Here is a 25,669-nt window from a genome sequence, read left to right on the forward strand (position 1 = left end):
ACGCCCCCTCCCCGCCGTTCAGGATCCCCCTCGCTCCCTCGCAGCTTCCCGCCCCGCGTCGCGCGCGGAGGGGTGGGGCGGAGCTGGCGGGGGAATAAGCAGAGAGAGGGAGGGGGGGGAAGGAAACCGAAGCGGAGCCGCGCATGCCCCGCGTGACTCTTGGCTCGCTCGTCAGCCGCCGTGCCCGATGTGCCTCTCGGCGTTCCCGAAACTTTCACGCCTGCGCAGTGCTGTCTCCAGCTCGGCGCCTGCGCTGTACGGCGCTCTACCACTCTGAGGGAAGAGGGGTAATTGCAGCCCCGGCGGTTGTTGTCGTCGCTGACGCCGACGCCGCTTGGAGAAGCGCGTCCTCTTCCCTCCTTACCGGGCCCGGCCTCCCCCCCCCCCCAGTGAGAAAGAAGGAGGAATAAGCGGCGCTGTCCGGTAAGGACCGAGCGGGGTTCAGAGTTGGGGGGCGGCGAAGGGAAAGGGAACGGAAACGCCCCCCCCCCAAGAACGACCTCCCTCCTCTGAGGCGGGGCGGAGGGTCGCCGCCGTTGTCTTGGCCGCCCAGGCCTGGCGCGGGGTCCGCCCTCCGCTCCCTCAGGGGTCTTGTTTGTGCTCTTCCCCACCCCCGTGTTCCGCCTCCGGTCTTTCCTCACACGATGTCTCTCTCTCTCTTTCCCCCCCCTCAGTTACTCCTATTTACATGTCATTTCTCCATCCTTCGTGAGCCGCCTCGACCCTCTGTAGAAAGGCGGGGTATGGTGACTATGATTATTATTGTTGTTCTTGTTTGTTACATGTCTTTCCCACTTTTCTGCCAAGGAGTTCACGGTAGTGTATATGGGATTAGCATCCGCTCCCATCCCCAGTCCCTGGCTACGGGTACGAACATTTCCCTCTTCTGCTCCTGCCCGAAACACCTACAGTGCTTTTTCCACATGCTTTCAGTAACGTTTGGAAAGCTGAGTAGGCTTTTATTATTTATTTGCTACATTTACCACTAAGGTGACTTCTAAAAATATTTCTCTCAAGTGTTAAAGGCCAAGGTAAAGAGGTGTGTCTTCAGTACCTATATAGAGCACTTGATATTGTTGTCAACAGAGCAGCTGCCTTCAGCCTCCTGGTGCTTTTTTCCATCTGTTGTAGGGCTGCCAGCAGCAACCTGCATGGTCAGTGGTGATGGGAATTGGAAGCCCCAGGTTGGGGGAGGCTGAGCTAAGACCATATATAGCACAGGGGTTCCCTAGCTGTGATCTTTCAGCTATGTCTGGTTCTGTGGCAGATGGCTAGAGACTGCACAGGACATCCATTACATTAAATAGTCATATTGATTTTATATATTGTAGGTTTTTTATATTACAGTGTGAACTCTATGGAATTCAAGTTGTGATACAATAAATAAGAAATGAAAGAAGCAATTAAAATACACTATAAAATCTATTTTATTTTTGAAATTTATGAGCTGCTTTTACAGATTTGTGTGGAAAAGCTGAGTATAAATTATATAAATACAACTGACACTCCAAACCGTAAGAGGTTTGAGATATTGGATCCAGTTTGAGCAAGCACTAGAACTAAGATGATCAAATAAATAATATTTAACCACCACCTGCTCCTTTTTTACTGCTATGCTGTTTGGGGCAGTTTATTATGGTTTTAGAAAGATTAAACATAGTATTGAGCGCCATTTGGCTGAGAAGGTACTTAGGAAATATTAACTATAATTAATGAATAATATATATTATGGTACTTCTGGCTGTTCACTTCAAAGTGGTTTGTTTGTTTGTTTGTTTGTTTGTTTTGTTATAAATTTAAGCCTGTTATGCCACCTTTTATATGGTGTCACAAGGAGATGTACACACTAATACAAGAACTGTAAACAAATTAAAATATCGATTAACATCTACAACAATAAAAGTCATAATGCAGCAGTGATCCCAGTAATATGAACTCATAACCCTGATTTTCATAACTGAGCACCAGTGCTTTTTGTACCCTGTTTCAGTAATCTCTGCCTTGCAATGTTGACAAATATTCCTGCATTGCAAAGGTGGAGATGAGACTAAGAATGCCTTTCTTAAGGTTACTCAGTGAGTTCATGTCTGAGTTTATATTATGAACAATATCTTTTAGGCAAAACAAAAGGTCTCTCTGGTTCAGCATTGCACTTGTCCCCAGTGTCTGATATTCAGACACTGCACACAAGGCTTCCCAAGCACCTGCAGTCAGCTGGTTGTTGGCACTTGGGAAGTGCTACACAGGGTGTTTTACAGGCACTGCCATTCAGCTACAAAGCTTCTTTGTCCAAGCCCCTCCTTTGCCTTCCCCACACTTGATATCATCATGAGGTGTACGGCAGGTGGGCATGGCTTGCAGGAAACAGCTTTATGGGCCAAATGAGGAGGTTTGATTGTCCTAATCAGGGCTGTGGCCTGGAGGTTCTGCCCCCTTGGTTTAATGTTGCATCTGAACCAGGTTATAGATTCAGTAGAAACCAAATTGAGTAGTTTTATGTAGTCATATTTCCACCCAGATAAAGTCCCAATGTTGAATGGGTGCATTACTGTTTGCCATGAAATACAACCTCCCCTATTTGTTTGCCATTGGTGGTCTAAAATAAAAATTTGAAAGCAACTTTTATGAAAGATCCATGCTTAATAATCTTACACAGGTTGGCAGACAAGTGGCTGTATATAAGTGAGCACAGTGCAACAAAACCAGTGCTAGGTGTTGGGAACCCGTCTTAATACCAGCCCGCATCACAGCATTCAAATTCTTTCCTCATCCCCTAATTGAGCAGAGGCTGCAGTTTTTTCTTCTCATGATAGAATAGATAGAGACTGGCTAATGAAAGTGGCTTCCCTAAGTGCACCACAGACATAAAGTGTTTGCAAATTAAATAAACATTTCAGCTGTTGCTAACAGTTGGTTTCTGTTTTTTGTATTTTAAAAATTGACTGTTTTATGCCTGTCTTGTATACTCTTTCCCCTAACAATTTAGTTAAGATGGAATCCTTTAGGTGATTTCATTGGAGGATTCCTGAAAGTTTGTGAGGAATACTCTGCTGAAAGTTACACTTGTAACAATTACACATGGTCAACAAAGAGGCTAAACAGAAGGTTAACTAAATGTCCACAAACTCCTTCTGAGTAACATTTTTCTTCTTTTCTGTACTTCAGTTCAGATAAGATTTAAAATAAATTAAAGGGGAAAAGGGAAATATATTTCTTCTGCACTTTGCAGAAAGCAGCTTGTGTGGATATTATAGACCTGTTGTGAATCCTTGTCTGAGGCATGAGTAGGGTGCTTTGGCTATGAGTTCTGAAACATGCGGTGTCCCTGGATAGCAGCTTAGAGGCATATGACTCAGTCCTCGGCCAATATAAGGTAATTTTTTTGCACGGCTGGGACGCAGATTGCAATGCAGCATCCATAAAATGTCTTTAATTGGTGAACTGATCAAGTATCAGGTTAATGGTAAAGCCACTGATATCCTGATGAGATTTAAGTGTCCCATTTTGTAAATTGTAATGATGAAGATGTAATTGATGTATTTCAGAGCAATGCCGTTTACCTTCCTGCCGGAGTGATACCTACCGTATTTTTCGCCCTATAGGACGCACTTTTTCCCCTCCAAAAATGAAGGGGAAATGTGTGTGCGTCCTATGGGGCGAATGCAGGCTTTCGCTGAAGCCTGGAGAGCGAGAGGGGTTGGTGCGCACCGACCCTTCTCGCTCTCCAGGCTTCAGGAAGCTATCCGCAAGCCGTGGGAGAGCTGCCTGCACCCCGAAGCCTGGTGGCGCGCTGAGCTCAGCGCCCCCAGGCTTCGGGCTTTGCACAGCTCTCCCACGGATTGTGGAGAGCTACCTGTTCTGGGGGCTGGGGTCGGGGGAAGCGCCTGGGGGGGAAATAATTTTTTTCTTTATTTCCCCCCACCCCCCAAAAAACTAGGTGCGTCCTATGGGCCGGTGCGCCCTATGGGCCGAAAAATACGGTATTTATCTACTTGCACTTTGGTGGGACCTCAGAATGACCTCAGATTGACCTCAGAATGGAAAGAGAAAAACCTGAAAAATAGCAGTCACACCACACACCCACATTGGCATTTAGGCTCATCTTTTTCTTTTTTACTTCTTAAAAATAAGTTTGTCTCATATTACTAAGGGCTAGAACAACTTTCAGAAATTTTCAAGTGGATTATGCATGTGACTTTCAAGAAAGCCCAGTAGCTAAAAGAGTTTTGCATTTAATAATTAAATGTTAAAAAAGAGAAATGTGAAAGGAATACACATCTGCTTAACTAAAACACTGGTAATTTCATCTTTCTTTGTAAGGTCTTAAATTCTTCCTTATAAAAGTCTGTCTTGAAGTTGCCTAGTTCAACACAATTCCCTGCAAGACCCTCTGAGATCCTATAAACTAATGTCGGTATGGTGTACTGGAATGCACCCGGTGGAGGTATACGTATAAGTATAGGTACACTTTCCCTTGGACATGCTCAGTAGTACAAAACCAAAGAGCATTCTTGGGCATGTGAACTAGATGTTTATTTCTTTTGATTCTGGTCATTTTGCTCCTTTGACCTAAAAGCTTCATGCAAACATTGTGGGAATATGAGTATTGTGTTTGATTATTCGTTAGGATCATAAGCTCCCCGTTATTTCATTGATAAAACTCTTGATGTTGTAAAGCTGAATTGCGTCTATGTTTATTAGAATCTCAATATTTATGTTACAACTTTAAGTTCAAGAATACAGTTATTTGCATTTTCTAGTTGAAGAGTATTCAACTCTTAGGCTGCAATCCTATACACTATTACCTGGGAGTATACTCTGCTGAGCTCAGTAAGTCTTGTTTCTGAGTAGACATGTATCAGATCACACTATTAGCCACTAGAAAGCTATCTTACACAATGTTTTAGGCCTAGGAATTAGCATTCTTCAGATATCTTGGCTTGTATTTAAATACTAATGAAAAGCAGACTTATTGCTTAACCCAAACATTATTTAAAGGATGTGCTATATCTACTTGCAGATATTTAGTGACTATCCTACTAAAATTGTAATGCGTGATAGAATTAACATAAAGATAGTCTTTCACCTTCTAAAATGTGTGCTACTTTTCAACTCGGGACGCGGGTGGCGCTGTGGTCTAAATCACAGAGCCTAAGGGTTGCCGATCAGAAGGTTGGCGGTTTGAATCCCCGCGACGGGGTGAGCTCCCGTTGTTCAGTCCCAGCTCCTGCCCACCTAGTAGTTTGAAAGCACATCAAGTGCAAGTAGATAAATAGGTACCACTCAGGCGGGAAGGTAAACGGCGTTTCCATGCAATGCTCTGGTTTGCCAGAAGCGGCTTAGTCATGCTGGCCACGTGACCTGGAAGCTGTCTGCAGACAAACACTGGCTTCAACACTGGCTTCCTCGGCCTATAGAGCGAGATGAGCGCGCAACCCCAGAGTCGTCAGCGACTGGACTTAATGGTCAGGGGTACCTTTACCTTTACTTTTAAACTCAGATATTGAAATCCTACATAGGAAGCTTATCCTACCTTACTTTTGTAGAAGGAACTATTCTTTTTTTAGATACTCTTATATGTTATTGAGATGTTTATTTTATTAATTATTTCTTCCATAAAATTTATGCATTGCTTGATTGTTTTAAAAAACCTTCAAAACAGTTTACAAAATTGATAAAACAATAAGATTATCAATAATAAAAATTAACACAATAATTTGAAACTTTTGAAAAGCTAAAATAACAACAGACTAAAATTAAATTAAAACTCGCATCAACTTTCTAAACATCTGGGTAGGCTTGTCTAAACAAAAATGTTTTTAGTTAATCATGTTTAATTCAATGACATTTAATTCCAAGTACACATGCATATTTTTAGGTTGCTACCTGGTCATGAAATATTTGTGTCCTATTACACCATTTGCTTTAAATAACATGGGAAGACTTTAGATTTCAGACAATGAGATCCAGTAATTTCAAGTTATGCACAAAGAGGCGGAAGTGATATTTGATATTTAATATGGAGTTGCAGTTGCTAAGAAGTCATTGCTGTGGAGTTGGAAGGTGCAAGTTTCTCTCTCCAAATGTCGTAGAAATACTTCTGTTATGTGCCTTGGCTTTGTGGCTGCCATTTTTGGCATATAAAAAGTAACCATTTCATTGAAAGTTACTGTTTTTAATGTTTTTTCAGATACTTTCCAAGTAAGAATGGGCCAGGGTGCGGGGGAGCTTCTGACTACTGGTTATCATTCCTTAACACTAATAAGACTGTTGGTATTTCTGACCGTTGCTTTCCATCTCTGTTTGTTTGTTTTAAGAGATTTCTACACTGCCTTTTAGGGCCATACTGTCACAAGGTGACTTCCAATATAAAAAAAACACACAATGGATATATGGAGAAGATTGAGTGTTCCCATAGTGGAACTTTCCAGGCTCCTTCCCCCGCATGATACCCACTTCTGCTGCTGCCTCCCCCCCCCCCCAATGTTCCTAACTGTTGAAGGATCCTCTGAAACTGTAGAATGGAGCAGGGAGGGCTTCAGAAACCAGGGTAGTTTGGTGCTGCCGAAGCAGGAGTAATTTCTCTGCCTGCACAAAACTGGTAATGCCCAAGGAGGAGTGATTTTTCTGCTTGCACAAGACATCTTTGGATCCACACACAAACACAAACACACTCCATAAGTGAGTAGACCATGACAGCAATAACTTGATTAGTAACCGCCCAACATAGGAACCACACAAACAGCTAAAACTATTAATGTCACTTCATACTGGTTCAATTAAACAGAATTCACTGTAGTGACAACCACTAGCTTAGATGTCTTTAAAAGGAGATTTGCAGATTGAGAAAGCTATTGAGTTTTATTGTTGTCTCTGTAGAAAGAACAGTTGACAGGCCCCAGTGGGTTTTATTATAAAGGCATATATATCTTATGCATCAAATTATGTTATGACCGCTTAATTGAAGAACTGCCTACCATTTAAGTACCATTTTATTATTAATCCTTGGTTTTCATTCTATTCTCAATACTGTAAATGAAATACCTTCAGACTTGTCCTGTCCATGCTTTATTACCAATGAATAAAGTACTGTTCCTAGTTGAAAAAGTACAAAATAGTTGCTCATTTTGAGCTAATTGCACCCTTCAAGTTATTACAAGTGTTATTGGGAAACTATGCAAAGATAGTTGTGCTGAAGACCTCAGTTCATCATCTGTTAATGAAGCAAAAGTTTTATCTTGACCGTGGGCATTGGCAAAGTCCTTCTCTTGTAATGTTGTGGCTGTTAAACCTCCTCACTGGGGCTGGCAGGGGCTGATGGGAATTGTAGTCCAAAACATCTGGAGGGCATCAGGTTGGCAAAGGCAACTTTGAAAGAGTATGAAACATGTTGTTGGAGATTGTATTTATCCTTAATGTTATTACAATTCTTTTCTGTTTCTAGATTCGTTTGTAAATGCATATCAAACAGGTAGCCAAGAATGAAGAAAGCTAGCCGGAGCGTTGGTTCAATGCCCAAGGTGCCTGGGATAAATAAAATACAAACGGTGGAAAAAGTCAAACCAGAAAACAGTTCCACAGTATCTGCAGTGACAAAACTTTCAAAAACTGGGACAGCATCATCATTATTGAAGGTATTTTCTTATTAGTTTTCTTTATTTAGACTTAAGTAATTGAGCTGCTAGCTAATGTAGAGCAAAACGGTGGGGCGGGGGGAGACTGGAGGCATGGGATCCAAATGTTGCAATGTGTGCTTGTGTTCAAGACTGACCCAGCACAGTTCTAGAGCCAAGTCAAAATGCAGCTGCAGTACTCTGAAATCTTTTTGATAATTCAAGGGTCAGATACTACTTTATATAACATTATAATTAACTTAACAAGCATAATCAGGATGTTGTTGAGTTCTGTACAAGTCTCTTCTTTGCATATCATATCATTCTCTGTTGTCCCAAGTTAAGGAATGTGAAGGTGTGGGACCAAAACTAGAACCTAGACTGTTTCCCAAGACTTGTGAACAGAAACAGACAGATCAGGATATTATTGCTGTCAGCTGATGATACCTGAATACCCATGTTATGCTCATGTTGTTATGTTAGTGTTGCCTCAATTCGAGTGAGAAGCAGAAATATGCCTACTGGACTTTGTCCAGTTGTGTTAAATTTTAGGGTATGTTTTCTTGCATATGTTGTCACACGAATAAGTAAGACTGCTTATCTGTTTCTCACTCCTTCCACTCTGACAGATACTCATGAAAAAGGAGCATGTTGCACATAGGTGCAAAGCTAATGGCATCCCAGCCTTTGAATGCCCTCCTCAGGGCTAGCTGCCCGACACCTACTTTTAGCAGTTTCAGGCGCCAGGTGAAAAGTAGTTTGCTTTCCCAGGCCTTACTTTTAACCTCCCTGATGCTTTTTGAATACTGCACAGCATTTCACTGTTTTAACATACGTTTTGTTGTTTAGCTGTAACCATGTATGATAAAGCAGGTTATAAATATATTAAATACGTTGCCTACTGCAAAAGCACAGGGGTGAACATGAACTGATGTTGTATCATTAGTATCCCTCTGCTCAGGACCTGACTTGAATCTTTGCAATGTTGTTATAACACTTTCCATCTGCCTCACATAAGGATAATGATGCATTACTGAGAAAGTAATAACCCATTTTTTTTTTTAGATCAGCCAGTTATGGTCATCAGAATATTTTCCTCTTAAGAGTCAGTTTAAATAGTTTCTTTCTAAGATCATAATTTGGTTTCAAGTTACATCAACAGGTGATTCATCTTTGCTCTTTGTCATTATGATAGCTGAAGGCTGACAATCCAATTAGGTGTTCCCACTGTAGGAGGATTTCTACATTCAGATACTATAGCAAAATAGGGGGGGGGGCAAAGAGAAGGGGACACCAGTATTTGGTGTCCACTTCAAGCCATCGTTTCTGATTTTGGTTTGCTGGATTTATCACAAATCCAGTTGTGATAATTGGAAGACTGACAATTCAGGCATTATACCAACCATAGTTAAGGTGTGATGTTTGACTCTTTAAAAGAAGAATACCGTATTTTTCGCCCTATAGGACGCACCGGCCCATAGGACGCACCTAGTTTTCAGGGGGGGGGGAAATCAAGTAAAAAAATATGATCCCCCCCCCCCGCAGCTCTGGGAGCAGTGGACAGGCTGCACGCAGCCTGTGCGCTACTCCAAGACCTTCTCCCTGCTTTTGTGGGAGGTGGCGGAATTCCCCCACCTCCCGCAAAAGCCCACAGGAACCCAGCGTGACTCCTGCGGGCTTTTCGACCAAGAGGGAGAAGGGACTGAAATGGCCAGTCAGTCCCTTCTCCCTCCTCGAGGAAAAGCCCCCAAGAGCGGCGCGCTCTTTAAAGGGTGTGCGGCTCCTGCGGGCTTTTCTAGGAGGTGGGGGAATCCCCCCCCCGTAGAAAAGCCAGCAGAAGCCGCGGAGCCCCTTTAAAGTGTGCGCGGCTTTTGCGGGAGGTGGGGGAATTCCCCCATCTGCCGCAAAAGCCCGCAGGAGGGTTGGAGAATGGGGCGATGGGGGAAGTGCTGCTTTCCCCACCGCCAGCCTCGAAGCCGGGTTGGAGAGTAGCGGGAAGGCGTCGCGCGCCTTCCTGCTGCCCCCCATCCTCTGGGGCTGGCGATGGGGGAAGCGCTGCTTTCCCCACCACCAGCCTCAAAGAGCAGACTCTCCTGGCTTCAGCGGAAGTAACGTGAAGCCTCCGGAGTGCAGGCTTCGGAGGCTTCGCGTTGCTATCGCTGAAGCCAAGGAGCCTGCATTCGCTCCATAAGACGCACACACATTTCCCCTTCATTTTTGGAGGGGAGAAAGTGTGTCTTATAGGGCGAAAAATACGGTAATTATTCAGTAGGCAGAATACTTCCCACTCTCAAAGTAATCATTTCACGTTTCCTCATTTGAGCTTGTGTTTTCTTGACAGATGGGAATCTGTTGCTCTTAAGGAAGTCCTAATTACCAGACTTTGCATCATCTCATAGAAAATTATGAACCAGTGGTGGAAAAATGATTTTAATAAGTCCTACCACGGTGTGAAAAAACCTCTCTTTTGCTTACTGATTCTATTTACATTACATTTCAGCCAGTTCTGCCTTTCCTGTGCGTTGAAAAAGCCCTGTGATGTTTCTTACGCTTAGTAGAATAGTAGTGTTTGCTCTTGACTGAAGGAACCTGTTCTGCTGGCTGTGGAGGTGGTAATCTAGACTAGACTAGAGGCAGTCTGTGGGCAAGGTAGGGAAAAATACTGTGTTTATGTACGGCAGAAGGAAAATGCTGCAAACCCCAAACAAGAGAGGCCTTAGTGTCCCAACCTGTCTGATTTCCAAGCTGTTGTCTTCTACCATACCCTTCAAGTATTTAGATCAGAAAAATATTCCTGTACACTAGTCTGCTTATGGGGAGGAGTACATCTCAGGAGGGAGGGAGAGACTGTAGTACAAAGCACTGGGAGAAAGATTCTTCAGTCCATTCAGTAGTTTCTGTATTTAGAAACCCGAAGCATGACTAATGTTGTTGAATTTTTTTCAGTGTAGATTTTTCCAGGCTGAATCATGCTAGAGTTTTTACAACTTGACCTATTTGGCTCAGTAATGCACAGTTGTTACCTACATAGCATGTCTATAATTAATCTACTTAACATACCTTTTTACTAGGTGTGGTAGAAATGCAAGCTGACAGGAAGTTTCAACCTGTATGGTCTTGCTGGCACAAGCTCTTGGTTATGCCAGATAAACCACAATAAGAAATTATCAAAGGATGTGCAATTTGCTCTATTGTATCTTTGTGAACCATTAATTTCTTGAGTACTTAAACATCATGTGGCCTTTCTGAATAGATTAAATGTGAGTGTTCTCAGCTTCTGGTAATGCAAAACCAAAGATTTTCTTAAACCTCTTCTTGCTGATAAAGGGTTGCAATAATAAAGATCGCAGTGCCTGAAGAAACATAATTACACATGTAAGAATGAAAAATTGTGCTTATAGTGGATTTGGTTTAAAAGTCTCCAATGAAAAACATTTTTAGTGACAAAATGTCTTCTTCCAGTTTCAGAAACATGGCATTTAAAAATAAAACCTGACACAAACATTGCAAACCAACTGTGGCATTAAAATAAGCATGAACCACAACCAAAACATTGCAGAACAAAACCTCATATGTAATATTGACCAAATTAAATACTGAATTTGATACTTATTCCATGAATTCAGAATATTTTTATGTATATGTAAAGTTTTAATTATATAAATGTTTAATAGTTTTTAATTATTTTTCCATGTTTTTAGCTGTTATTATTTTTATCTGTAAGTTTAGCAGTAGTAGTAGTAGTAGTAGTAGTAATATAATTGAAGGGTTGGGCTAAAGCAGATCTCAATGATTAGTTGGTTCCATGATGTTGGAGCTACTGCAGAGAAGGCCCTGCACCATGTCTCAACCAGTCACACCTCTTTTAATGACTGGACTCTGAACAAGGCTTGGTGTCCAGTTGCCAGAGGTGGGTGGTCCATGAAGAATAGGCAATACTTTGTCAAAATAGGCTGGATAAAATTGATTCCTTGATACAGCAGTTAGCGTGGGAATCCTGTAGTAATGCCACATCAAGGAGTAACCCCAGGCAGTGTACTTGGTCCTTCAGAGTTGGTAAGACACCTTTGGTTCACAGGCATTCCTACTTTTTTCAGACATTGGAAAGGAATTTGTTCCTGGTTTGTCTTATACGCAGTCATTCCAGGCTGCCCTAAGGCTCATGCTCGGATAACAGAAGCTGCTTTGGGAATCTGTTGTGCGTGGATACATTCAGCAGCAATTCCCATTCTCACAGTAGCTGGAGAAAGTGGTACCAGGGTGTCAAAAATTGATGCTGCTTTTCGTGAATTGCTCATTTGCACTCAAGCTTTGCCATGCAATCATGGGGACAGGTGTTGCCAAGGATGAGTCAGAATTGTTGCTGTATAGGAGTAATCCATATTCTGCTTTCTTCAAAATGAAAAAAAAAAATAAAAAAAAATCCTTCCAGTAGCACCTTAAAGACCAACTAAGTTAGTTCTTGGTATGAGCTTTCATGTGCATGCACACTTCTTCAGATAACATGCACACGAAAGCTCATACCAAGAACTAACTTAGTTGGTCTTTAAGGTGCTACTGGAAGGAATTTTTTATATATATATATTTTGTTTTGACTATGGCAGACCAACACGGCTACCTATCTGTAATTCAAAATGAAAGTTCTGGAGTATTTTTAACAATTAAATTTTATATTGTGCCTATGCAAAAAATAAAACTATTTTCTTCCCTTTTAAATACATGGATTCATCATGTATTAAATATGAATTAAGCCTTGGCTTTTTATTACCAGCTTCATATATGAAACTAGTCTGTTTTTTTTAACAGTGACTTAATTTTGAGTTGCTTCTGACCTTTGTACCTTCTGTCAAACCACCCTTGACATTTTATCCAGACAAAGAGCAATGATGATCTTTTAGCTGGGATGGCTGGAGGGGTTACTATGAGCAACGGTGTCAAGGGAAAAAAGAGCACTTGCACTTCGACAGCGCCTTCCACTGCAGGGACCACCATGAACAGCCTGGAGAATAAATCCAAGTCTGTTACAGGTAAAGAAGCATTTGGCCTTGAAGATGTTCTCTCTGCCCTTTAGACGACAACCCTGTTTGTCAAACCATGATTTGTTTAACCATGAATTGTCCCACAGACAATCCCACAAACCATGGCTTGTTTCCCCAAAGTTGGTTTTGTTTCCAGTTGCTTATGCCTTTATAGCTTGATGAGTACCTGGAGTAGGGTGGTCAAACAAACCATGGTTAAGGGAGGCCAAACCTTAGTTAAAACTAGCCAAGTTTGTAATCTATTAAGTGAAATTAAATTACCTTAGAAGTACATTTTTGGATCCCTGTTTCACTGCCTCTGTTATGGAATGTATATACATGTCTGTTACTAATTGATTTCCAAGTATGTAGATGAGACTTCATTGTCGTGTGATCCTGGATACCTCTTGACTTGTATAAAATCACATCCTTCCTTTCCAGCTTAATATTTTTTCTAACCTTTTAAAACAATACAGGTACAACTTCTACAGCAAAGCGTAGCACTTCGGCTGGGAATAAGGAATCCAACTCTTCTCGAGAAAGAATTCGTGACCGTTCGCGGCTGACCCAAAGCAAAAAATTGCCACTCGCTGGGCAGACAAGCAATGATACGGTCCTTGCAAAACGCTCCCGTAGCCGTGCTAACCCGGACTCTGATATTCGCATGAGCAAGTCTAAATCAGACAATCAGATCAGTGACAAATCTGTTCTGGAAGCAAAAGTAAAAGATCTTTTGACTTTGGCCAAAACAAAAGATGTAGAGATCTTACACCTGAGGAATGAGCTCAGAGAAATGCGTGCTCAGCTTGGTCTAAATGAAGATCAGTTTGAGGGAGTTGAGAAATCTGAGGAAAAAGAAACCATCGTTGTCCACCAGCCAACTGACGTTGAGTCCACGTTATTGCAGTTGCAAGAACAGAACACTGCTATCCGGGAGGAGCTCAACCAGTTGAAAAATGAGAATCGGATGTTGAAGGACAGGCTAAACGCATTGGGGTTTTCTCTGGAACAAAGACTGGACAACTCTGAAAAGCTGTTTGGCTACCAGTCTTTGAGCCCAGAAATGACAGCTGGAAGCCATAGTGATGGTGGAGGTACCCTCACTTCCTCAGTAGAAGGTTCTGCTCCTGGTTCAATGGAAGATCTTCTGAGTCATGACGAGAACACCTTGATGGACAATCAGCACAGTAACTCCATGGATAACTTGGACAGTGAGTGCAGTGAAGTTTATCAACCGCTCACTTCAAGTGATGATGCCTTGGACGCTCCATCTTCTTCAGAGTCTGAGGGTGTTCCAAGCATAGAAAGGTCAAGGAAAGGGAGCAGTGGCAATGCCAGTGAAGTATCTGTGGCTTGCTTAACGGAGCGGATACACCAGATGGAAGAGAACCATCATAGCACAGCTGAGGAACTTCAAGCCACTCTACAGGAACTTGCAGACTTGCAGCAGATTACACAAGAGTTGAACAGTGAGAACGAAAGGCTTGGTGAAGAAAAGGTTATTCTTATGGAGTCTTTGTGCCAGCAGAGTGATAAGTTGGAACATTTTAGCCGGCAGATTGAGTACTTTCGCTCCCTTTTAGACGAGCATCACATATCTTACGTTATTGATGAAGACATGAAAAGCGGGCGCTACATGGAGTTGGAGCAACGCTACATGGACCTTGCAGAGAATGCACGTTTTGAAAGAGAACAACTCCTTGGCGTCCAGCAGCATCTGAGCAACACTTTGAAGATGGCAGAACAAGATAACAAGGAAGCTCAGGAGATGATCGGGGCGCTAAAGGAACGGAATCACCATATGGAACGAATTATTGAGTCGGAACAGAAAAGCAAGACCTCTCTAGCAGCCACTTTGGATGAGTACAAAGCCACAGTCGCCAGTGACCAGATCGAGATGAACCGGCTGAAAGCCCAGCTAGAGCATGAGAAGCAGAAAGTTGCTGAGCTGTATTCCATACACAATTCTGGTGACAAATCGGACATACAAGACTTGCTAGAAAGTGTCAGGCTTGACAAGGAGAAAGCAGAGACGTTAGCCAGCAGCCTGCAAGAGGAGCTCGCTCATACGCGTAACGATGCCAACCGCCTGCAAGACGCCATTGCAAAGGTAATGTTTAAAAAATGTAATTAAAGAAGAGAACATTCCAAATCTCCTTGTGTTCTCTGCAGCCTTTGGGGGAGTATGTGAAGGCATGTGGGAGGGCGGGGGTGGGGGGCAATTCAAGCAGCTGATTTAGACATTAGCCAGATCATGTTGACTGCATGGTTACTTTCATGAGTCTTTTAGTTTTATTCCTGTTAATAAACTTAAATCCTGTGCTTAGAATTGAATTCATGACTCCTGGGCTGTGTTTTCTGTAGCATGAAACTGTTGCATGCTGGATGTTTAGTTTGCCCTTATACCTGCAGTGAGGGTGGGGTTGATCGTTGGTATGAGCAGACTGGTTGATAACACAGCATTGAGGGTAGTTTTATGCTGATTTGTCACTTCATTTCTCATAATTCACAAGACACTTGACTGTTCATAGATTCAGATACAGCTCAAGTTTCACAGCTGTGAGGTTTGCTTAAGCTAGTATGAAGCCTTAACTCTATGCAGTAAAGCATCCTTACTGATTAACATTATAATAGATTACTTGGCACTGCCAAATGTCAGAGCTGGTATATTAAACCTTTCCTGATTGAGTTTCTTTGCTACTTGTCCATCTTGTGGTATCATAAGGACTTTAGCAAAGCCTTGCAGCTGGATTGAACCAAAGGAAGCTGTTCTAGTTAAGCATCCTGTTTCCCACAGCCAACCAGATGCCTCCTCTGGGAAGCCTAATAGCAGAGCACGAGGGCAATAGCTCTCTTCCACAGTTGTTCCCCAGCAACTGGTGTCCGGAGGCATGTACTCCTGCTGATCCTGGAGGGTAGCATATCCATTATATTACTTTTCTTTTTTTCTTCCTTTTCGTGTCAAAGAGACCTTGGAGGTGCATAGCAGTCAATAGATTGTCAAATCATACTTGTAAATGGATGGAAGTTCCACAGCCAGGGTACCACAAGGCAGAAGTCACTATTGTAGGTCACTGCATAGTGTGCCCCAATCATAGATGCTATCTTGAATAGGGCTACCCTGCCAATCTTAATGCCTGGTTATCAAATATTGGGAGAGACATTCCTTCAAGTTCTTAGGTCTAAAACAGTGTAGGGCTTTAAATATCAGAACCTTAAATTGGACTCAGTCGAAATAAAGCAGCTGGTTCAGTTCTTTAAGATCAGCGTAATAGGTTTCTCAGAGGCCTGGCAGCTGTGTCCTGCACCACCTGCCGCTCTTGAACAGTCTTCAAGGGCAGCCCCATATACAGCATATTGCTGTAGTTTAGTCAAGAAGCTACCAGATCATGCTTCAAATTCCTTGACGACTTTTCCCAATTGTCTTCATATAGATGTTAAAGAGCTGGAAGGTGAGGTGGAACACTGCAGGTCTCCACAACACAAGTGCCAAGGGGGGCCATGCTGTTCTCTGGTAGCAGTCCTGCAGATAGAAGCAGAGCCACCATAACACAGTGCTCCAGAAGAGTAGCATGGTCGTTGGGAGTAAAAGCTGCTGAGAGGTCCAGAAGAACTAAGTCACATTCCTCCTCCTCCTAATCAGGGTTATCACTCAGGGCAGCTGAGACTGTTGAAGTATGTAGATTGAAATGAAATCTAGATAAACAGAGTTCACTGTAGCCAACATGACAATAATGGCATTGTGATAGCATTATCATCCATACATTTGTCTAATTCCCCTTTGTAGCATTCCAGGATGAGGGCCATCATCACACGTTACGGCAGCAGATTCTGCAGATTAATTGTACACTTTGTGAATAAGTACTTCCTTTTGTCTGCCTTGAATCTTCTGCCGTTCATTTTAACAAGATGACCCATTGGGTCCTAATATTATGAGAGAGAGAGGGAGAAAAAGGGCCTAGCATGAGGAAGCAGGATTCTGAGCTGGACTTAAGCCCTTGGCCCGAAACACAGACCAGTTCTGCTCAAAGCTACTTGAGTGGGTTTCTGTGAATTGTGTTGTTTGGGAAAGGCATTCACAGAAGTAAAATGAGAGTTTGTGTGCATGATGTGTGTGTTTTTTAACCAGATAGAAGATGAATATAGAGCTTTCCAAGAAGAAGCAAAAAAGCAAATTGAGGACCTGAATATTACCTTGGAAAAACTTCGGACTGATCTGGATGAAAAAGAAACAGAAAGGAGTGATATGAAGGAAACCATATTTGAATTGGAAGATGAAGTAGAGCAGCATCGAGCGGTAAAACTCCACGACAATCTCATTATATCTGACCTGGAGAGTAAGTAGCTTTTGTTTCAGTTACACTTTTTGGTTGTAGTTTCTACCTATGGTTTTTTTTTTAAAAAAAAATGCATCAGAATATCTTACAGCGGAGTAAAAAACATCAGTCATGAAGAGATGGGGAAATTAAGCATAATTTGTGTCATGCACTGCAGTTCCCAAAGGATGATGCTGTGTGCTGAGGCTTTGGCCTCTTTCCTTTCGTCTCGACTTTTGTCATCTGGATTTCAAAGACAGCCAGAGGTGTGACAGCTGAAAGCTCCTAACCACACAGGTGATAGACTTCCCACATTCCACTTTTTCCAGAAGGAATGGTGGAGCCATCACACAGAGAGCTGCCCCTTCCATATGCTGTTTTCTTAAACTTGGAAAAGCATTCATCATCATCATCATCATCATCATCATCATCATTTTATTTGTATGCCGCCTTTCCACAGTTAAAAACAGTGCTCAAGGCGGCTTACAACATGACAAGATTTACATAATTACAAAAGTCATAAACAATAAATAAACCACATTAAACAAAATTACACAACAAATGGAAAACAATTTCCACATAAATCTAAAACTAAGAATACAGCATTAATATCACAGTTTAAAATGACATAGATATGTTTTGTATGTTCCAGTCAGGTGCTGCTGATGAAATTTTCCCTGTTGGAAGAACTTTAATATCAAACAAATAAAAGGATTCTTTAGTTGTGATTTCTGCATTGCAGGGGGATGGACGGGATGTTCCTTGGGGTCCCTTCCAACTCTATAGTTCTATGACTCTATGAACCCAGTTTTATATACACATTGATATCAAAATACATAGTCCTCCTTTCTTTTCAGATGCAATGCTCAGGGAGTAACTAGCCTTTATCCAGAAGACTTTGCTTTTATCATTAATCTGCTTGGCATCTGTGCCATCATGCAGTCTCACAAGAGTCCACCTTGTCCACTGTGCTGTTCAACATTTCTATGAGACCCAAGTGTTCAATGTTGCCTGGAGATGTGGAGTAGCATGTCAGTGGAATGCTGATGTTACTCAGCTCAGACCCCACTGGGTTGAACAGCCCTCCCCAACCATCACTTTCTGGAAACAACCATCCATGTGGGATCAGAACCACTGTGAAGTAGTGCCACCCTGCCCTAACTCGGACAATCTCTCCAGAAGGATATTGTGGACAATGGTATTGAAAGCTGCTGAGAGATAAAGGAGAATGAACTGGGACACATTTCCCTTGTCTGTCTCCCAACAGAAGTCATCAATATAGGGCACCCAAAGGAGTTTCTGTGTCAAAGCCAGGCTTATATCCTGATTGAAACGGATCTAGAAAATCAGTTTCTTCTCAAAATGCCTGGATCTGGTTCACAACTCCTACTCAAGAACCTTCTCCAACAAAGGAAGATCGGCAACTTGCCAGTAATTACTTAGATTTTACAAATCCCGGGAGGGTTTCTTAAGGAGTGGTTTTACCACTGCCTCCTTCAAGCAGGCAGAGACCACCCTTTCTTGCAAAGAGGCATTTATTACCTCCCTGGCCCAACCAGCTGTTCCCTCCCCACTACTACTACCAAGAAGGGCAAGGATCCAGAGCACAAGTGGTTGCCCTGACTGATCCAAGCACTTTGTCCACATCCTCAAGCCTTACATCTCTTTTGCCAGCCACAATTTCTGAAGAGGAATTTGGCCATTGTAATCTATGATAGTCCCCTGATTGAATTCCAGAAAATGATTTGAAAACTAGGATAAGTACAAACAGGGTTTTAACAGAGGCAGCTGTTTTAGATCATACCTCATCATTTGATTGCCTGTTTGCTTCCAAACCTTATTTCCAGGGCCAAGTACTTGCTTCAATAAAACCACTAATGACTTGAGGCCCCAAAACAGCTGCTCCCTTATCAACCAGCTTGTGCCATCTAAGGCCCTTCTCTCAGTACCACCCTTACTGGATATGAAGTGAGTGTCAACAAGGGAGACAGGTTTTTTAAGGGGGGGGGGGTGTCCTGTGATGCCCCTCCCCAAGGAAGCTCCTCTGGCCACACTGCTTGCACAGTGCTCTCGTCCTCTTTACTATTAGATAACAGATTAAAGAAACCAGCAATAATTGTTCGCACAGACCTTTTAACTTGTTGAACTGTTTTACTGATTGTTTAAGTATTTTATTGTTTTTATATATTGGCATGAAAAGCAACAACTGTAAACTGCACTGGAATCTTTTTACAGAACATAAAAATATTTCCAATAAATAAGATGAAACGGTGAATTGGCTCATTTTCTTTCCCCTTCTCAAAGGTCTGCTTTCAGGAGTGCTGCTTACAGCAAGGCCATATAAGGGCAATTACACAACAGGGCTTCAACTTCAGTGCTTTCATGAAATAAGCATGGGACCTGCTCTTACACTTTGACCCATCTTATTTCTTTGGGAAAACAAATGTAATTGGTGCGGCATTTGGAGGTGAGGTGCCTTGTTCCCTGTAGATTTGGCACAAGCAGTGATATCAAGAGCCCCACTCAGTATTCTGCTCATGCAACAGGACTTTGTATCCTCGCCCCCCAACAATTGATTTTCAAAGGAGCACAGCTTGACCTATGATGTTGCAATTTCTGCTTAACTCTGATTCTCCTGTGTTTTCAGTGGGAAGGCTGCAGAACAGCTGCTAATTTGGTTGATCCTTTGCTGGTTCTCTGTAAACGCATAATGTAGACAAGCACTTCATTTGAAATGAAGTCAGTAATCCAGGAAGAAACTGAAAGCTGTATCAAATGGCTGCTTGTATCCTGTAGTTATGGAAAAGGCAGAAGGATGACACCTTGTGGGACTACTAGCACAGTTTGTGTCCTGGAAAACATTGGAGCACAGAAAACAGGAAATGCAAACTATGGTCATTTTGTTAGTGAATCTGGAGATGATTAAACTTCCATGCAGGAAATATTGGGGGAGAGGGCACATTTGCTCTCACTCCTCCTTGGTGTCTTGTTTCTCTCTCTGCCCCCTGCTTGGAAGGGAAATAGAGATGCACATTCTCATCCTCCCCCCCCCCCCAAAAAAAAAAAGATGGCAAAAGGGTGTGACATACAATAAAGAAACTACTACTTTAAGGGCAGAATAAATTTGGTGGTGGTGATTTGCCATGCACTGGAGTTGTGTGGTTGCTTTTTAACTTCAGGCTTTGGTGCCCTAAGATTTTTTATCAGTGGAAGCTCAGTGGTGTAGATTAGATACTTCCCTGTCTTCCACAAGTAGTAGGGAAAAGCGAGTGCACCCCTGTCAAAGGATATTAGCTGGGAATTTATTTTAATAGTGTGTACATGAGTAGCCCAGACTGCACAGTGGTTCCCATGTTTGTTCTGGCCTAAGCACATAGTGCCATATTCAACCTTTGGCACATTGAAACATTTCTGCTTGGATGTCTGATGGAACAAGAATGTATGAGCTCTATCTTCATGGACAGCAATGGAGCAGAAGAGACTATTATCCAAATTGGGCCTTCGCTTTTTCATTCAACAGTACACTAGATGGCGTACTTGGGTTTTCAAAGCTGACACATGTGTTCTTGGAATCCTGAACTTTTAACAAACCATGGCAAGTTTTAAACAATTCTCCACTATTTGTAAAGCAAATCTTAAATGAGTATGTTTTCTCTTTGTGATTGGCTGTGTTCTTTAACCTTACAAATCAGCATTATATTTGTATATTACCTAATTGCCAGGGCTGCAGCATATGCAGTATATTATTAATAATACACTTTGCATACTTTTAATATGTATAATGGTGCAGCGCACATTAATAACACAATGTGAAATGCAACCCTAAGCATTATCCCTTTCAGATTTAATGTGCTCATAGCATAACTGAAGTTGGACCTGGTGTGTGTTGCAAGTAAGTTGCTTGTTGTAAGGATTGCTGTGTTGGATCAGGCCAGTGGTCCATGTAGTCCAACATCCTTCTTTCACCTGTTGCCTCGATGGGAAGCTCGCAGGCAAGACCTGAGCACAACAGCACTCCCCCCTTCTGTGGCTTCCAGCAACCAGTATTCAGAAGCATTACTGCCTCTGGCACACAATTTAAGAAAATATTGCTTGGAATCAGATACCAATTTAAGATTCATCAAGGGCTTGTGGGGGTTCACTAGGATAGCTTGAGACTTGTGTTGATGGTTTGAGAAAAACACTGCCAGCATAATGATCTACAAAGAGCCTGAACTGAACTGCATAATTTATTATGGTTTATGTTTCTACTACCTTGCATTTTTGCAACTTGCCTGTTCCAGTGCTGTGGAAGGAATGTTTTCCCAAGCATCAGCAATATGCCTTTCAGAAATTCTGTGTGCTCATAGCAGATTCCTTCTTGAAAGTGCATCCGGCATTAAGAGGCTTGTGTTAACATCAGAGTTAGTGTAAGTTCGAAAACCTTTTAAGAAAAATCCTGAGGGGGTGTGGGAAATACCCCAAATGGCCCAATGAGGACTGAGCATGCTTAGCGGCCAGGGATGTTGAGTGAAGTGGTGAGGTGCACAGAAAATCTCTCTCTCTGTGTGTGTAGAATGAAGTGCAGTATCATTTTCAGTAAAGAGGATGTAGCTGAGAAGAGCGCTCCACACGAGGACATTGAGCATTGCAAGGTGGTCCTACTTGTATCACCTGTATTCAGCTTCATCAGTATTTCTACTATAATCACACAGTTCTCAAATCTTCAGATATCTCAAATCTTCAAATATCCAAAGGGCTGTCACATGGAGCAAGCTTGTTTTCTTCTGCTCCTGCATTGCAGGGTAGGACTCGAACCAATGGCTTCAAGTTACAAGACAAGAGATTGCAACTGAACATCAGGAAGAGCTTTCTGACAGCAAGAGCTGTTCAACAATGGAACAGACTCTATTGGGAGGTTGGGGACTCTCTTTCATTGGGAATCTTTAAGCAGAGATTGAATGGCCATCTGTCATGGATTACCGTATTTAATTGAGATTCCTGCATTGCATGGGATTGGACTAACTGACCTTCAGGGCCCCTTCCAACTTTACAGTTCTACGATTCTGTGATTCAAGCAATGAAGAGATAAATGAAAACTAATCCTGGTACACAGCCAGTCAGATACTAAATCAGAAGTTGGTCATGGTCAAATTGCATACTCTTTGTGTAGCTAGTACAAGCTACAGGGGCATTTTTAATGTGACAGGTTTCACTGTATTTAAAAAGGCAATCTGATGCAGCTGCAAGGCAGCATTGACTCTGCAGTGCATCTCCCTTAAATAGTTTGCTTGGGTCTAGTAATTGTTTCTAGTGATTGATAACATTCAAAAAAGAAAGCACTGTGGTGGGGAAGGTGGAGATACTTGTTTTCTATTGAAAGCACAAGCAAAGGAAAGTCACCTGGGAGTAAGAACCATTTGACTCAGTGGGATTTACTTTTGAGTAACCATTAATAAGATTCTGTTGGTAGTGTTTTTTATGGGCAGCATAAGAAAGTGTTAGTGGCATTATCATTTTTTTCACAGGAAAACCCTCTCTTGTCGTTGGCATTTTTTCCTATGCATACATACTTCATATTATGAGGTCCGTGCTTGTTTTTTGTTTTTGTTTTTTTAATTAATAGCTGTGAAATGTAGGAGAGAAACCTAGACTTCTAGAACCAATTCGTTGAACTTCCCTTTGAATACATTAAAAGCAGTAAAAAATTCATTTGGGCTTTGGGGAACTATTTGCCTGTAAATAACTTTTTAAAAATTTCCACCTGATATATTTGGTTTTGTTTTGCCAGATACTGTTAAAAAGCTTCAAGACCAAAAGCATGATATGGAGAGAGAGATCAAGACTCTGCACAGACGGCTCAGGGTATATAAGCCAGTTCAATATATCATGGTTTGGGGTGGAGGTGCATCGGGTGTGTTATAGTATATTGCCTTTGGACTCCATTGCTGCTAATTATATTTTATTTAAACTGTTTATATCCCACATATCATGGCATTCCAAAGCTGTAAATTTCTTTTTCTGCTCCATTCTTAGGAGGAGTCTGCGGAATGGCGGCAGTTCCAAGCTGATTTGCAGACGGCTGTGGTCATAGCAAACGATATAAAATCTGAGGCTCAAGAAGAGATTGGAGACCTAAAGCGCAGACTGCATGAAGCTCAAGAGAAGAACGAAAAACTCACAAAAGAGTTGGAAGAAATAAAATCACGCAAGTATGTGAATGACATTTTGGGTTGATTCATTATATTTTCCTAAAACTAATTTATTTAATCTCTGAAAGCTATTCGGCAAGAAACGGTATAGTAAAATGTTCCTGTCAACAAAAATATTTGTTTATAAGTGTGTAAAACACACAAGCCACTCTACATGTAGGAAAAAGGACAACAGATATTTGCCCTTAAAGGTAAAGGGTAAGGGGACCCCTGACCGTTAGGTCCATTCGTGACCGACTCTGGGGTTGCAGCGCTCATCTCGCTTTACTGGCCGAGGGAGCTGGCGTACAGCTTCCGGGTCATGTGGCCAGCATGACTAAGCGACTTCTGGCGAACCAGAGCAGCGCACAGAAACGCCGTTTACCTTCCTGCCGGAGCGGTACTTATTGATCTACTTGCACTTTGACGTGCTTTTGAACTGCTAGGTTGGCAGGAGCAGGGACCGAGCAACAGGAGCTAACCCCGTTGCGGGGATTCAAACCGCCGACCTTCTGATTGGCAAGTCTTAGGCTCTGTGGTTTAACCCACCCGCGTCCCTATATTTGCCCTTAGACTGCACTTTTAAAATCTTTAAAACTTCTGCACATGCCTCTTGGGGATTTAGAAAAAAGGCAACTCCATTCTCCCCACTGCCAAAGAAAAGGCTCTCAGAGGAGACTGGCAAGTTCCAATAGGGTTACAGGGGCAAGCTCCGTGCCACAGCTCTTCTAAATAGTGGGACATAGTGCCTTTTATGAGTGCCCGTCTTGCCTCTAGTGAAACACTTTGATATGGAGCAAAGTGGCAGGCAGCTTAATTCATTCCAGTGAGCAGAGTCTCTACCTCAGGCAAAGGTTCCATGTTGCTTTAGTATGCACCCTAATGTCTCACTTGGCAGAGTGAGATACAGAAACACACATTATAGGGTCTTAGTTTCAAGGGTCTTCTGTTTAGTTAGCATGAGTACATTCAATTTCCTAAGTGCATTTCCTCTAGTCCAAATGAATTTGTGGCAAGGCAGGGGGGAAAGATGAAAGCAGCTGCATCTTCACTTGCTGATGGATGGGGCCATGTTAGTCTCCCCCTTGCAGTTATGCACTGCCTGGGAGGCCAGAGTAGCAGCTTCTCAGTGGCTGTGGTTTCCTGGCCAATGGCCAAGATCAGAGAGTGCTTCCCTTCAGCTCTGCTGCCCCAGGTAATTTCAACCCAAGGCATAAGAATCCGTACTATATAAATACAATTGATGCCCTTCGCCATCCCTTTCTCCAAAAATTAATACAGTGCTACCTCGGGTTTAGTACTTAATTCATTCCTGAGGTCCGTTCTTAACCTGAAACTGTTCTTAACCTGATGCACCACTTTAGCTAATGGGGCCTCCTGCTGCTGCCGCGCCACCGGAACACGATTTCTGTTCTCATCCTGTAGCAAAGTTCTTAACCCGAGGTACTATTTCTGGGTTAGCGGAGTCTGTAACCTGAAGCGTATGTAACCTGAAGCATATGTAACCCGAGGTACCACTGTAATGAAACTCTTTCTCAAATGACTTTCAGTTTCAAACGTGCTCTCTGGCTTTGTAGCCTGTTGGAAGATTTGACCCACTCCAAGTAGGCTTCCCAGTGTAGCAGATGCCCTTCAGACATGACCTCATGAATGAGTCCATTGCTTAAGCACAGTATAGAGGGAGGAATTCAAAGTTCCTTAGCAGTATGCTTGCACTAGAGGATTGGCTTGTGCAAGAGAAGGCACAGGAAGCTGGCATGGTTCTTGTGACTGGTTGTGTAGTACATTGCAAATACAAGCTTCTGCTAGAGCAACTTTTGTACTGGATTTCATATTGCACAACCATTATTCTCACCCTTGTGTTAGCACAGCAGCCCTTGTGCTGGCCGTCAGAGTACTGAACCCATGCCAGATCATTTCATAGTATCTTGACAACTGCCTTCCCCTGATATTCAGGCAAGAAGAGGAACGTGGCCGCGTTTACAATTACATGAATGCTGTTGAAAGAGACTTAGCAGCTCTGAGGCAAGGAATGGGTTTGAGTCGCAGGTCATCCACTTCTTCAGAGCCAACGCCCACTGTAAAAACTCTCATCAAATCCTTTGACAGTGCCTCACAAGGTAATTTGCTTTTTTGTACCTGCATAAACTTAGTGCAATTTTGTTTGGAAGCACCACCATTGGTTCTGTTAGCTCAAAATTTTGAACAGAGCAAACACTCCATGCATACATCAGTAGAATGTAGCACATTTTTTTTCGAGGGAGCGCCAGCCGGGTGACAATACTTGTACAAATGTATTGGATAATATGTACTTCAGTTTTGCAAGCCCAAAACCATGCACCTGAGTTTTAAAAGTTTGTTGTTATTCTGGGGCTTTGAATATATGGCAATCCTTATTTATCTAAGTTTTCAACCTTCTTTTAAGTTGCATAATGGTCTGTTTTCAAAAACTAACTGTTGTTATTATAGTTGAATCTATGTATTTCATTGTTAATGCTTCTGTGGCACTTAATGATGTTCAGATATAAAAAATCATCTGGGCTTATAAGTCA

At 42.3% G+C, this 25,669-nt stretch overlaps 1 protein-coding gene across 1 annotated transcript in view; it reads left to right on the top strand.

Moving 5' to 3' along the window:
• The first annotated feature begins 252 nt into the window (after positions 1 to 252).
• Positions 253 to 25,669, top strand: part of SPECC1L (sperm antigen with calponin homology and coiled-coil domains 1 like) — a 51,944-nt gene continuing 26,527 nt past the window's right edge. The window contains exons 1-8 of the mRNA XM_079956492.1: positions 253 to 423; positions 7,445 to 7,634; positions 12,487 to 12,640; positions 13,108 to 14,741; positions 16,761 to 16,968; positions 22,718 to 22,791; positions 22,963 to 23,138; positions 25,074 to 25,237. Coding sequence (XP_079812618.1) covers positions 7,482 to 7,634; positions 12,487 to 12,640; positions 13,108 to 14,741; positions 16,761 to 16,968; positions 22,718 to 22,791; positions 22,963 to 23,138; positions 25,074 to 25,237 — 2,563 coding nt within the window. The 5' untranslated portion in view covers positions 253 to 423; positions 7,445 to 7,481. The remainder of the gene's footprint in view (positions 424 to 7,444; positions 7,635 to 12,486; positions 12,641 to 13,107; positions 14,742 to 16,760; positions 16,969 to 22,717; positions 22,792 to 22,962; positions 23,139 to 25,073; positions 25,238 to 25,669) is intronic.

This window comes from Podarcis cretensis (genome assembly GCF_951804945.1).
Source record: "Podarcis cretensis genome assembly, chromosome: 16".
NCBI lineage: Eukaryota > Metazoa > Chordata > Lepidosauria > Squamata > Lacertidae > Podarcis > Podarcis cretensis.